The sequence below is a fragment of the Heptranchias perlo genome, chromosome 4 (assembly GCF_035084215.1).
Source record: "Heptranchias perlo isolate sHepPer1 chromosome 4, sHepPer1.hap1, whole genome shotgun sequence".
Lineage (NCBI taxonomy): Eukaryota > Metazoa > Chordata > Chondrichthyes > Hexanchiformes > Hexanchidae > Heptranchias > Heptranchias perlo.
This window is the reverse complement of record NC_090328.1, coordinates 47,781,654-47,794,884: the sequence shown is the minus strand read 5'-3', so window position 1 is coordinate 47,794,884 and position 13,231 is coordinate 47,781,654. Positions and strand designations below refer to the sequence as shown.

The following is a 13,231-nucleotide window of genomic DNA, read 5'->3' as shown; positions in this document are numbered from 1 at the left end:
TCACTTGGGCAGAAAACTGGCAGAGCAGATCACCCACCCATTACAGAAGTCACCTTATTTCCATTGAAATCAAGGTGAAAATTACTCCCTTGTTCTTTGAGTACACAGTAAAGGAGAATGTCAATGAATACAGTAAACAATATAAATTATTTGACAGACAAACAAAAATCTGATGATCTAATGAACCCATGTGTTCTCTTGGGAATTCGAGTTTGAAGTCTGATTTTAAAATTCAGAATTGAACGGCTCACCCAATGGGTCAGTGGGTAAGTACGTATGGTGTTATATTAAAACATACAGATCAGGACACTCCCAGGTTCAATCCCTTGTCTCCGCCAAGTTAGCTGATCTTAGCCAAGCAGCACTGAGGCCACTACAACTGGCTACATCTTCCTGGGCTCAGGAGGGCAAAAATTACCATCCAGTCAGTAATCACTGTTTTAGAGCGTATATTTGTGGACATCATGTGAGAACAGGAATGGGTTCGGCTATGATACTGGCATCTGTGGATCAATACCACAGGCAGGTGAATAAACATGTTTTTTATATATATGTAAATTATTATTATATAGGGAATTATATACTTTACATTGAAAATGAGGGATTTCAGTTCCAATTTTGGCAACCAGTGTTCATTATTGAGCACTCCTTGGATGGGTACAACATTGCCATATGCTGAGTAAGACTTTGTCTAATGTGCTACAACAGCATGCTTTAGCACCATCCTCAAAGAATATGTTGTATTGCAATAGTATATATTTTTATTTTTTTCCTTCTTTTTCCACCAATTTTCTTCTCTTCGCCTCTGTTCTCTTGAAGGCTTTGACACTTTGTTAGGATATGGTTCCATGGGCACTAAGTGCCCATTTGTAACTTTGTATGTTAGCTTATACTTTGAGAGCAAAATATTTGGTTATGAGAGTCAGCACCAAGGCCAAGCTCAATACTGTCCTCACCCAATGTTCCAGTCAGGAGCAGGTCAATCTTACCCTCCCTAAGCTAGGAGCACCAAGGCTAACAACAGTGCTCCTGAGATCAGATAACTAAACACAGACTGGGGATTGAACCTGGAACATCCCTGGCCTCTATGGCTCATCTCCTTAATACTTGAGCCAACCCCGAATCCATCAGAGGATTGCAGTGTGAATTTTTCTGTTCTCTCTAGCCTACTATCCGTTTTTACTTGCTATTTTTTGCATTGTCAAAAGCTAATGACAGCTAAAGAAAATTTGAAATCATTATAATTGCAGAACTGTTGCTAAATAATAGATAATCCTATCTAGGTTAAGTGTTCTATAAGTAGTTATTTATTATCCCGTTAATTTATATTACAAAATACCACTTTAAGTAGTCAGCCAAATACAAAAGATCTATATTAAAGTAAGCAAAACAATGATAATTTCCAGCCCAGTCACCCATTTCCGAAAGTAACTACATTTTACTGTGTTATTAGTGTAAATTAATGGAATAATAATTGGGGAATCCATTGGTTAACAGTGCAGATGAAAAAGTTAAAAGTGGTAATAATTACAAAAAATTATAAATGCTATAAATGCAAGGCAGTCTTGGCTCAGTGGTAGCACTCTCGCCACTGAGTCAGAAAGTCGTGGGTTCAAGCCCCACTCCAGAGACTCGAGCACATTATCTAGGTTGACATTTCAGTGGAGTGCTGAACTATCAGAGATGCTGAGGGCAATTTTAACCCCCAATATCAGGTGGGTTAGGGTCGGCTGGGAGGTCAAAATTGCAGGTTTTTAAATTGCAACCGCAACCCGGCTCCAACGCGCTCACTTCCGGGTTTAACGTGGGTGCGTTTGGATGCGCTAAAGGAACGCACTGGTTGAGATCGCGTTCCCAATTAGTGCCGGCGGCATGTATTTAGCATGGCACTTAATGTCGTTAAGAGACGTTAAGTAGCGTTCTTTTAACTGATTGATAATTAACTTTAAATTTAACGCCACCAGGACGGCTTTCCCGGGGCTTGTGAATCTTGCCAGGTAACAGGAGACGAGAAGGGCCATTTCATACAGGTATGTGCCTTTATTGCACTACTTATGGTCCAGGAGGAGGAGGAGCGTTTCCTCCAGGCCCAACAAACTTACCTGTCATCATCGGTCCCCGGCAATTGGCAGACTCCCACAATGTTCGAGCCGTCCCCATTACCAAGTTCTCACCTCCCTCCTGTGATCGCCGAGCTCTCACCTCCCCCCCCCCGCGATCGCCGAGTTCTCACCTCCGCCCCCCCCGCGATCGCCGAGTTCTCACCTCCCCCCCCACGATCGCCGAGTTCTCACCTCCCCTCCGCCGCGATCGCCGAGTTCTCACCTCCCCGCCCCGCGATCGCCGAGTTCTCACCTCCCCGCCCCGCGATCGCCGAGTTCTCACCTCTCCCGCGATCGCCGAGTTCTCACCTCTCCCGCGATCGCCGAGTTCTCACCTCTCCCGCGATCGCCGAGTTCTCACCTCCCCGCCCCGCAATCGCTGAGTTCTCACCTCACCCCCGCGATCGCCCAGTTCTCACCTCCCCCACGATCACCGAGTTCTCATCTCACCCCCCACCCATCCACAGGAACCCCCCCCCACAACAATCCAGCCCCCGAGGACACTGATCTCTCCCCAGCTGCTTTCCCAACTGTCGGCTGGCTGCCGGGCGCCGAACCTGGAAGTGAAATTTATTGCCTTCAATTGATTGCACAATCCGATCCATTCACTTTACTTCCAGGGTTCCCACCTGAAAATCTACCCCACCCTCACCCACTCTCTTCCCGGATTCAAGTAAAATCATGCCCACTGTTTTTCAGATGAGATGTTAAACTGAGATCCCATCTATCCTCTCACATTGGATGTAAAAGATCACATGGCACTTTCCAAATAAAAGCAAAGGAGTTTCCTGGCCAACATTAATGCCTCAACCAACGTCATTAAAACAGATGATCTGGTCATTCATCTCATTGCTTTTTGTGGGACTTTACTGTGTGCGAGCTGGCTGCCACATTTCCCTTCATTACAACAGTGACTACACTTCAAAAGTACATAACTGTCTATGAATTGCTTTGGGGCATTCTGAGGATGTGAAATGCATTAAGTAAATGCAACTTCTTTCTTTGTACAGAAATCTAACAATAAAAAGAAAAAGTACTGGAAATACTCATAAGGTCCATCAAGATCTGAAAAGAGAAAATAGGTTAATGTGTCTGTAACAGTAGAAAACATTCAGACACCACAAAAACTTCAAACCGATTTCAGACTGCCATTCCGAGGGATAAAAGAAACCCCCATTAAAATGCCTCTTTCCCGAAACAGCTGCCAAGGATACTTCATCTCCTGATGCTGCTCAGTCTCTCCTTCACAGTGCATCTCTTTTGCTCCAGAGTTGAAATGTTTGTGTCCCCAGTAAAGGAACAAAGAAATCAGTTTCCCCAGTAAAGAAATGACCTGGCCCACCATAACTCCATTCCCTGTCCAGGTAACTGAAACAGCACAATTTATATTTTTATAAAGAAAGCCATGGGTGTTATTGTGTGCATAATGGGAAAAATAAAACATAATGGAGGAAACTCTTAAGTTAAAAAAAGACATTGGAAAGGAAAGACCAAGAAATATTGTGAGCATGAAGCAAATAATTTATTGGGCCATAATTTGCTGCGTTTAGGTTTTAAATTTTTGGCGTGGCAAGTTGCTGAAAGTGCAAGCTGATAACATCATAGTGAGGGAATCAAGGCAACTGGGACCTGAGTGAACAGGGCAAGCAACTGTGTCGCCTTAACCAATCAGATTGAAGGATTGTGAAATTAACAAGGCAAGGCCTGAGGAGGAAGTGTAAATCAGAGTGGGTGAATTCAATGGCAAATCAGGTACAGAAAGAGAAATAAAGAGAGGGAAAGAAAGATTGGATTAAGAGAGAGAGAAAAAAAAGAGAAAGGAAAAATAAAAAAACATTTTTTAAATTTTAAGTATTTCCAACAACAATTAAAATTTGAAGGAATGAGACTCCACACTTGTAATAGTTAATTTTCAGTGCCAGAGAGGCTGACTGGCAGTAATTAATACATATCACATCATTAAAAGGGTACTTAGACTGAAATGAACAAGAGTTAACTTTCTCTGGCAAGATCAGTTTGTATCTACTGCGCATATACAGCAACTTCACGCCATTCAATGGTGAGCCAGACAGCGAGATACCATTTTTGCAAAGCTAACGGCAGAATGGCGCAACTTCGACAGCAACTTTTGGATTTTTGAGTTTAACTATGCATCTGCCCCTTGCCTGAAGTTGCTGTACCATTTGCAGACAAATAATGGCGTGCGCCATTAGCCTCACCATTGTTTTGACAGCAAATTATAGCCCAATGTTTAATTCGTGAGTGCTGTTTTGCAAAAAGAAACATTTTAATGGTATTTTTTAGTCTCCACAAATGGCAAATTTAAGCAGACAAATGAGAATCACTGGTGTCTCTGTGAGAGGGCCTCTCTGAGTAAAATTGTCAATTTTGTGCCAATTTGTACTTACTTTTGTATAATTTTGTGTTGTGAACTTGAATCTACCAGGAACTGGATTCACACTGTTAAAGCTCATTTCAAGTGGAACACTTGCAGCTGGCACAGACAGATGGGCTGGATTTGAACCCAAGGACTGTGTGCTAATACTGCACCATTCAGTCTCACAAGAAACAGAGCTTTTTCATACATTCTATATTGTGTTTACCTGAATCGTTCATTTAAAGGTTCTAAAGCATTCTCTATCTCCAACATCTGAGTAGCTCTTGAACTCAGTCCTTCTGTAAGTAGCACCACCTATTTAAAATGGTACAACAATTACACATTCTGTAAACACCAGCTTATGGAAATTATTTGAAAATGACTATTAATAACAAGCATGCAAGATCAAGAGAACTAGGTTATAATCTAAATCTTGTCCAAATTATGTACAACTTTGCACAACTTTTTGGAAAAGAGTGACTAGGATGAATCTGGGATCAAAGTTACGAAGGTTCACGGAACAGCAGAAAAATAGGCTATTTAATTTGGACTGTAAACATTGAACTGGAGGTTTTGAATATAAAAGCAATAAGCCTCAAAAAAGACTTGAATAAGTATCCCCATCCCCAACACAGTAATAAATATGTGGAATAGATTCAAGCAGTTAATGTTGGGTTGATTAACACTTTTGAAAAGATGCTGCGTGAATATCTGATTAGGAATGGGATTAAGGATTATGAGTAAGTACAAATGCAGGAATGATTTATGGAACATGATCGTTCATGAGCTCCTGAAGCATGAAAATGCCAATGAAAGCAATTGGTCAAGGATAAACAATGTAAAATACAATGTTAGATAGAAATTCTGGAGTTTCACTTGGTTTACTTTAGCAGGACATCAGGAAACTTTGATGAGCCTGTCCTCGGCGAGATTAAATGGATTGACTGTGTATGGTTTAATGGGCCAAGGGGCTTCTTTTGTTCCTTTTTTTATGTTTTTACATTTTTACAAAGAGAAAAACACAACAGGATTTGACTTTCACCTTTAAGTGGTGGTGGGTAAATAATAATTAAGAATCTATCATTTTTATGGAAGAGGTCATCATAGCTTTTTTAATTAAGCAAAGAATAAATAAAAGACAAAAAGTATAGCAAAACTAACAAAATCCTTTAATTTCCCATATGGGATTGTGTGGAACTGGTAGGAATTAATTTTTTTCCTAAGTGACAAAATCATTAATTATTCACACTGAACTTGAAGAAAGGAAAGCACAATATAAGGTGGCAATCAGATCAGGGTCAGTACAAATAGCTCATAAAACATGATGCAAGTTGATTGTCCAAGGTCAGATACTTGCACCTGCTTGTACTTCATAAGTCAATATAGCCATATGGTGCAAAGTAAAAGAACAGATTAAAATTATTTCAGTTGGTACCTAGCACAAATTATACAAAAATAGCTCCAGTTACCAGTTTAAACATGGCTGATATGATATAATTTCTCAAAATGTTCCATATGCTTTCTCTTACTTCCTCTCACAAAAACAGCTGGTTTCTAAAGAGGATTATTTGCAAGTACAATTTGTACCGTATGTGATTACATCATCACAATGAAATACAAAAAATATTTCATAACATTGATATCACAAGTGAAAGCAACAGCACTGTGGGAAACAAAAATTCAGCAATTCACAATCTACCAATTTAGCTTAATTAAACTTTACATCTTTTATTATTTGAATTCTAATTATTTACCTAGTGTGTGGTATACATGAAAAGCAGCCAGCTATTTACAGCCTACTCATAGAACCAACCTGATAATTCATGAGCAAGCTATCACATCAGTCCACTCACAGGCTATAAATCATATTCCCAGGCTCCTTATCAGGTATCCTCTATTTTCCTCTTCCCTTTGTGAATAGCCCAAACACTTACGTATTCATTTAAAAAATAAAAAGAGAAGCAGCAAAAATGAAATCTGTTCCAAAAGGGAAAAAAAGGTATTTGAAACCAGTTCGTAATATTCTCTTACAAATTACGTTACCTGTCTCTCCAGCTGCATTATTTGAGCCTTTAGGAGTGTTACACGTCTTTCATCATAGTGCCCATTCCACCTTTCTTCCAGCAGCTGCTGATATTGCCATCTTTAAAGCAAAAGACAAAAATAATTTTAATTTGTAGCAGAAATTATAATTTATTTTGTTGAAAATTATGAACAGTTTTTAAAAAAAAATAAAGGAATGCTTTGCTTCAAGGAATAGTTCTCACTTGTTAAAATTTAATACGAGTTTAAAGTACAATGGTATATCCCTTTCAAGTTAGGATGTATAAAAGGCAATTAGGCTACTTACAGGATACCATGGAAATCTGTACAATCCTAATTAAAGGTAATCACCAAAATATAGTTAGATTATATTTTACATATCCACAATGGCTTTATACACTTCATTGTAGAATTTGATAAATCTCTACACTTATACAGTAGTCTTACTGGCTATTTGTGAATCTGCAAGTTGCCTCTAGCAGCATTAAATATAGCTAAATGATTTAAAAACATGGGCTTGTGACCTAAAATCCATAAAATAATGTGTACTATTGTACTATGGTAACATTAGCTCTATTTTGAGAAGGCAGCAAAATCAGGACTGCAGCTGCCCTTTGCACAGTTGCACTTATGGAGGCAACAGGGTTAGCTACTCCCTTAATTTATGAACAAGGCAGGCAATTCCAATCACACTCCATGTGCATAAGCCGTGTTTACTTGACAGAACAACATATTCTCCAAAAAGTGCTAAAAATTCCAATCAGCCTATCTATAACTACTTCTTAGCACCATGCCGAACCTTGGAGTCAGCTAACTTACTTGCTTGAGTGCCTAATCTAATACTCCTACAAGGTGATCCTTCTGTGAAATTAGGCTCAGCGGTGAGTGGCAGGGCTGGGTCTCCTAGAGGCTTAGAGCCCTGAGGTGACTCTCTTCTCAAGGATAGAGCTGTTTCAGAGAGACTAGCTTCCAGCAGCCTTTTTCTTGCAGTGGCAAAGGGTACCAGATCCTTGTCTGAAGCTCTTGTGTGTATGGGCACGGGAGGGGACTTGAAGGCAGCAGGCTGTTTGTTATGGTCCAGATCGACAGCACCAACTGCTCCAACTCCTTATAGCCCACTGGTGCTAGGCACACGCTCTGAGGTGCTATTGATAGGTATCCTTACAGACCAAATAGTATTAACAAGGTCTTGGAAGCAAAAATGGCATTCAGGCTGACCCTCTATTGAAACAATGGTAGCTGCCATTCTGGAAACCACCGTCTTAGAAATTGTTCCTGGCACCTGGATGCTACAATAATCTCATGGGCTATCACTGTCTCCAGGTGTCCTGCAAGTCATGGGAAACTTCCTACAATGTTTTGGAGTTGTTCCTGCCACGTAGGGACAATTTAGATATAGCATTTGGTAAGAAAGTAGGAGAAACACACCTTACAGGTTTACCAAGGGAAAGCACTTTATACTGTAAATATTAAATAATAAATTTAGAGCACTTTACTAGTCCTTACAGTTTTTGGGAAGAACACATTAAAGTAACAACTGATGATTGGATAGCATAACAGCTAAGCTACAGTAGAAGGAAATGCACAGCATGCTGTTTCTGGATGCACTGTGTGGTGTTTCATTCATCTGCAATACTTATATAGGGAACAGATCTGGGAATTACTGGAAGGAGTTCTAAATGAGAGACTGCCGTACCAATCTTTATGTCTACAACTCTGCTTGCTCTATTTCCTGCCCCTGTTTTACTGCTGAATCATAGGCCTTTTCTTTGTCCTGCTGTATACTTACTCTCTTTGTATATCAATATGCAGCAGACTGTGATTATTTTGGATATCTTTGCTGCGCTATAGAGAAGCTCACCGTCAAACAGCAGAATCTTTGTTACAGCATCTGAATGATGTGCTCTACAGCAATTTTGGTGAGGCATGTGATTCATTCTACCAATGTTCTGCTGCTGTTTGGGAGTTTCTCAATGCGGTCAATAGCCATGGCTGTGAAGAATAGCCCCAGTCTCCCAGCAGCCATCCACCCAGTCTGTCAGAGTCCCTTTCCTTTCCTCATCTTTGTGCTGTCCCTTAGTGATATCATCTGTAGGCACAAAGTTAGCTTTCATATGTATGCTGTTGACACCCAGCTCTCTGTTTCCACCATCTCTCTTGATCCCTCAACGGCATCTGTCCTGTCAGACTGCTTGTCCAATAAAGTATCCAGACAATATCCATATGGAAAAGTTAGTTTTCAATTTTGCTATCTTCACTGAGAAAGGAGAACCAGAGGGTCTATATAGCACACCTGAAGAGCACCAGCAGTAAATACTTCCACTTGAACCAGCAATTGGTACAAACATTACTGGAGAAGTGCATACCAATGTGGCTGATGAAGTACAGGATCAGCCACAGAGCACTGGTGAGGAGGGGCAGGTTGACAATGGGCTAGTTGGTGCTGCGTAGCTTACTAACCATTGCGCTCTAATTCCCACTATGTGCTGCTAGTGCATCGAGCTCTAGTCTCGGGGCAGCGAACTACAAAATCTCCTAGATTGCACTTGACTTTGACTCGCTTGGAGAATGATTATGGGCAAATATGAGAGAGGAATACCAAGACGTCATAGGTGATCACTGTTCTATGCTCAAGGCAATCAGTTTGACATTTAATGTCTTCTAGTAGTGATATACATGCATTAGTACAGAAACAGCCGGTTGACATACATGCCAGCAGCAGTTTGTGCCATCACACAACCCTGCGCAAAAGACAGGAGACACTGCTTGTGAAAGCAACAACTCCATAGCCACTCCAGCACAGGATACCCTCGGCTCCAATGCAGGTGTATCAGGGTGAATGGTAGATCCAGGTAGCAGACCTTTTATATCCCCTACAGCTCTCCAGTTGGCGCTACAGCCATCCACTACTGCTATTTCTTAGCCTAGGACATACTTAGTGGCACATAGAAAATCAACAGAGATGCTCATGACACATAAGGAGCAAACCATGGTAAACCTGAATAACTGCAAAACATTTATTCATATTTCAATTATCTTGCCGTTTGACATTCTTACACTGTGCAAAGAAGCATCAGCTGACCAAAAAACAAAATGACTGACTCCTGAGATATCCCCTGTGGGTGCCTAAAGTTAGCTATGAGAAAGAAGTGATGACCTTCACTACCACTGACTGTCCCTGCAGATCTTCTTGGAAAAAGTGGTATACCTAAGGGTACAGTAGCATAGTGGTTATGTGACTGGACTAGTAATCCAGAGTCATGAGTTCAAATCCCGCCACGGCAGATGGCAAATTTAAATTCAATTAATTAAATAAAAATCTGGAATTAAAATACTAGTATCAGTAATGGTAGCCATGAAACTACCGGATTGTCGTAAAAACCCATCTGGTTCACTAATGTCCTTTCGGGAAGGAAACCTGCCGTCCTTACCCGGTCTGGCCTATATGTGACTCCAGACCCACAGCAATGTGGTTGATTCTTAATTGCCCTCTGAAATGGCCGAGCAAGCCACTCAGTTGTAAAATCTCGCTACGAAAAGTCTTAATCAGAATAAAACCGAATGGACCACCCGGCATCGGACCACTAGGCACCGGACACGACAACGGCAAAACACCAAGCCCAGTCAACCCTGCAAAGTCCTCCTCACTAACATCTGGGGACTTGTGCCAAAATTGGGAGAGCTGTCCCACAGACGAGTCAACCAACAGCCTGACATAGCCATATTCACAGAATCATACCTTTCAGCCAACGTCCCAGACTCTTCCATCACCATCCCTGGGTATATCCTGTCCCACCGGCAGGACAGACCCACCAGAGGTGGTGGTACAGTGATATACAGTCAGGAGGGAGTGGCCCTGGGAGTCCTCAACATTGACTCTGGACCCCATGAAATCTCATGGCATCAGGTCAAACATGGGCAAGGAAACCTCCTGCTGATTACCACCTACCGTCCTCCTTCATGTTGAGCACCACTTGGAGGAAGCACTGAGGGTAGCAAGGGCACAAAATGTACTCTGGGTGGGGGACTTCAATGTCCATCACCAAGAGTGACTCGGTAGCACCACTACTGACCGAGCTGGCAGAGTCCTGATGGACATAGCTGCCAGACTGGGCCTGTGACAGGTGGTGAGCGAACCAACACGAGGGAAAAACTTACTTGACCTCGTCCTCACCAATCTACCTGTCGCAAATGCATCTGTCCATGACAGTATTGGTAGGAGTGACCACCGCACAGTCCTCATGGAGACGAAGTCCCGTCTTCACACGGAGGACACCATCCAACGTGTTGTGGCACTACCACCGTGCTAAATGGGATAGATTTAGAACAGATCCAGCAGCTCAAAACTGGGCATCCATGAGGCACTGTGGGCCAGCAGCAGCAGAATTGTATTCCAGCACAATCTGTAACCTCATGGCCCGGCATATTCCTCACTCTACCATTACCAACAAGCCAGGGGATCAACCCTGGTTCAATGAGGAGTGTAGAAGAGCATGCCAGGAGCAGCACCAGACGTACCTAAAAATGAGGTGCCAACCTGGTGAAGCTACAACTCAGGACTACATGCATGCTAAACAGCGGAAGCAATATGCTATAGACAGAGCAAAGCGATTCCACAACCAACGGATCAGATCAAAGCTCTGCAGTCCTGCCACATCCAGTCGTGAATGGTGGTGGACAATTAAACAACCAACGGGAGGAGGAGGCTTTGCAAACATCCCCATCCTCAATGATGGCGGAGTCCAGCACAAGAGTGCAAAAGACAAGGCTGAAGCGTTTGCAACCATCTTCAGCCAGGAGTGCCGAGTGGATGATCCATCTCGGCCTCCTCCCGAAATCCCCACCATCACGGAAGCCAGTCTTCAGCCAATTCGATTCACTCCACGTGATATCAAGAAGCGGCTGAGTGCATTGGATACAGCAAAGGCTATGGGCCCCGACAACATCCCAGCTGTAGTGCTGAAGACTTGTGCTCCAAAACTAGCTGCCTCTCTAGCCAAGCTGTTCCAGTACAGCTACAACAATGGCATCTACCCGACAATGTGGAAAATTGCCCAGGTTTGTCCTGTCCACAGAAAGCAGGACAAATCCAATCCGGCCAATTACCGCCCTATCAGTCTACTCTCAATCATCAGCAAAGTGATGGAAGGTGTCGTCGACAGTGCTATCAAGCGGCACTTACTCACCAATAACCTGCTCACCGATGCTCAGTTTGGGTTCCGCCAGGACCACTCGGCTCCAGACCTCATTACAGCCTTGGTCCAAACATGGACAAAAGAGCTGAATTCCAGAGGTGAGGTGAGAGTGACTGCCCTTGACATCAAGGCAGCATTTGACCGAGTGTGGCACCAAGGAGCCCTGGTAAAATTGAAGTCAATGGGAATCAGGGGGAAAACTCTCCAGTGGCTGGAGTCATACCTAACACAAAGGAAGATGGTAGTGGTTGTTGGAGGCCAATCATCTCAGCACCAGGACATTGCTGCAGGAGTTCCTCAGGGCAGTGTCCTAGGCCCAACCATCTTCAGCTGCTTCATCAATGACCTTCCCTCCATCATAAGGTCAGAAATGGGGATGTTCGCTGATGATTGCACAGTGTTCAGTTCCATTTGCAACCCCTCAAATAATGAAGCAGTCCGAGCCCGCATGCAGCAAGACCTGGACAACATCCAGGCTTGGGCTCATAAGTGGCAAGTAACATTCGCGCCAGATAAGTGCCAGGCAATGACCATCTCCAACAAGAGAGAGTCTAACCACCTCCTCTTGACATTCAACGGCATTACCATCGCCGAATCGCCCACCATCAACATCCTGGGGGTCACCATTGACCAGAAACTTAACTGGACCAGCCATATAAATACTGTGGCTATGAGAGCAGGTCAGGGGCTGGGTATTCTGCGGCAAGTAACTCACCTCCTGACTCCCCAAAGCCTTTCCACCATCTACAAGGCACAAGTCAGGAGTGTGATGGAATACTCTCCACTTGCCTGGATGAGTGCAGCTCCAACAACACTCAAGAGGCTTGACACCATCCAAGATAAAGCAGCCCGCTTGATTGGCACCCCATCCACCACCCTAAACATTCACTCCCTTCACCACTGGCGCACAGTGGCTGCAGTGTGTACCATCCACAGGATGCACTGCAGCAACTCGCCAAGGGCTTCTTCGACAGCACCTCCCAAACCCGCGACCTCTACCACCTAGAAGGACAAGAGCAGCAGGCACATGGGAACAACACCACCTGCACGTTCCCTCCAAGTCACACACCATCCCGACTTGGAAATATATCGCCGTTCCTTCATCGTCGCTGGGTCAAAATCCTGGAACTCCCTTCCTAACAGCACAGTGGGAGAACCGTCACCACACGGACTGCAGCGGTTCAAGAAGGCGGCTCACCACCACCTTCTCGGGGGCAATTAGGGATGGGCAATAAATGCCAGCCTTGCCAACGATGCCCACATCCCATGAACGAATAAAAAAACCTCAGTAACAACCTCCCTGGTGAACCTGAATCTCCTCACACACTGCTACAAAGGCATGGCCTGGTAACTGACTATTGTGGTAGACCTGCAGCTTAGGGCAGTACCTAGTGTGGGTCATGCATGCCCTAAGCCTCTGTGCCCTCCCCTACTTCTCCACAACTATATACCCACCAGCGGCTATTATACCATTCTCTTTAATAGAAAATCCTTCTGCACTATTCACCAAGACT

At 43.4% G+C, this 13,231-nt stretch overlaps 1 protein-coding gene across 5 annotated transcripts in view; it reads right to left on the bottom strand.

The window, feature by feature from the left end:
- Positions 1-13,231, bottom strand: part of LOC137320906 (centromere protein F-like) — a 346,288-nt gene that overhangs the window by 133,565 nt on the left and 199,492 nt on the right. For all 5 annotated transcript variants that reach the window (XM_067982890.1, XM_067982888.1, XM_067982891.1 and 2 more), the window contains 2 exons: positions 6,523-6,622; positions 4,706-4,794 (listed from right to left, as the gene is read on the bottom strand). In XM_067982890.1, coding sequence (XP_067838991.1) covers positions 4,706-4,794; positions 6,523-6,622 — 189 coding nt within the window. The remainder of the gene's footprint in view (positions 1-4,705; positions 4,795-6,522; positions 6,623-13,231) is intronic.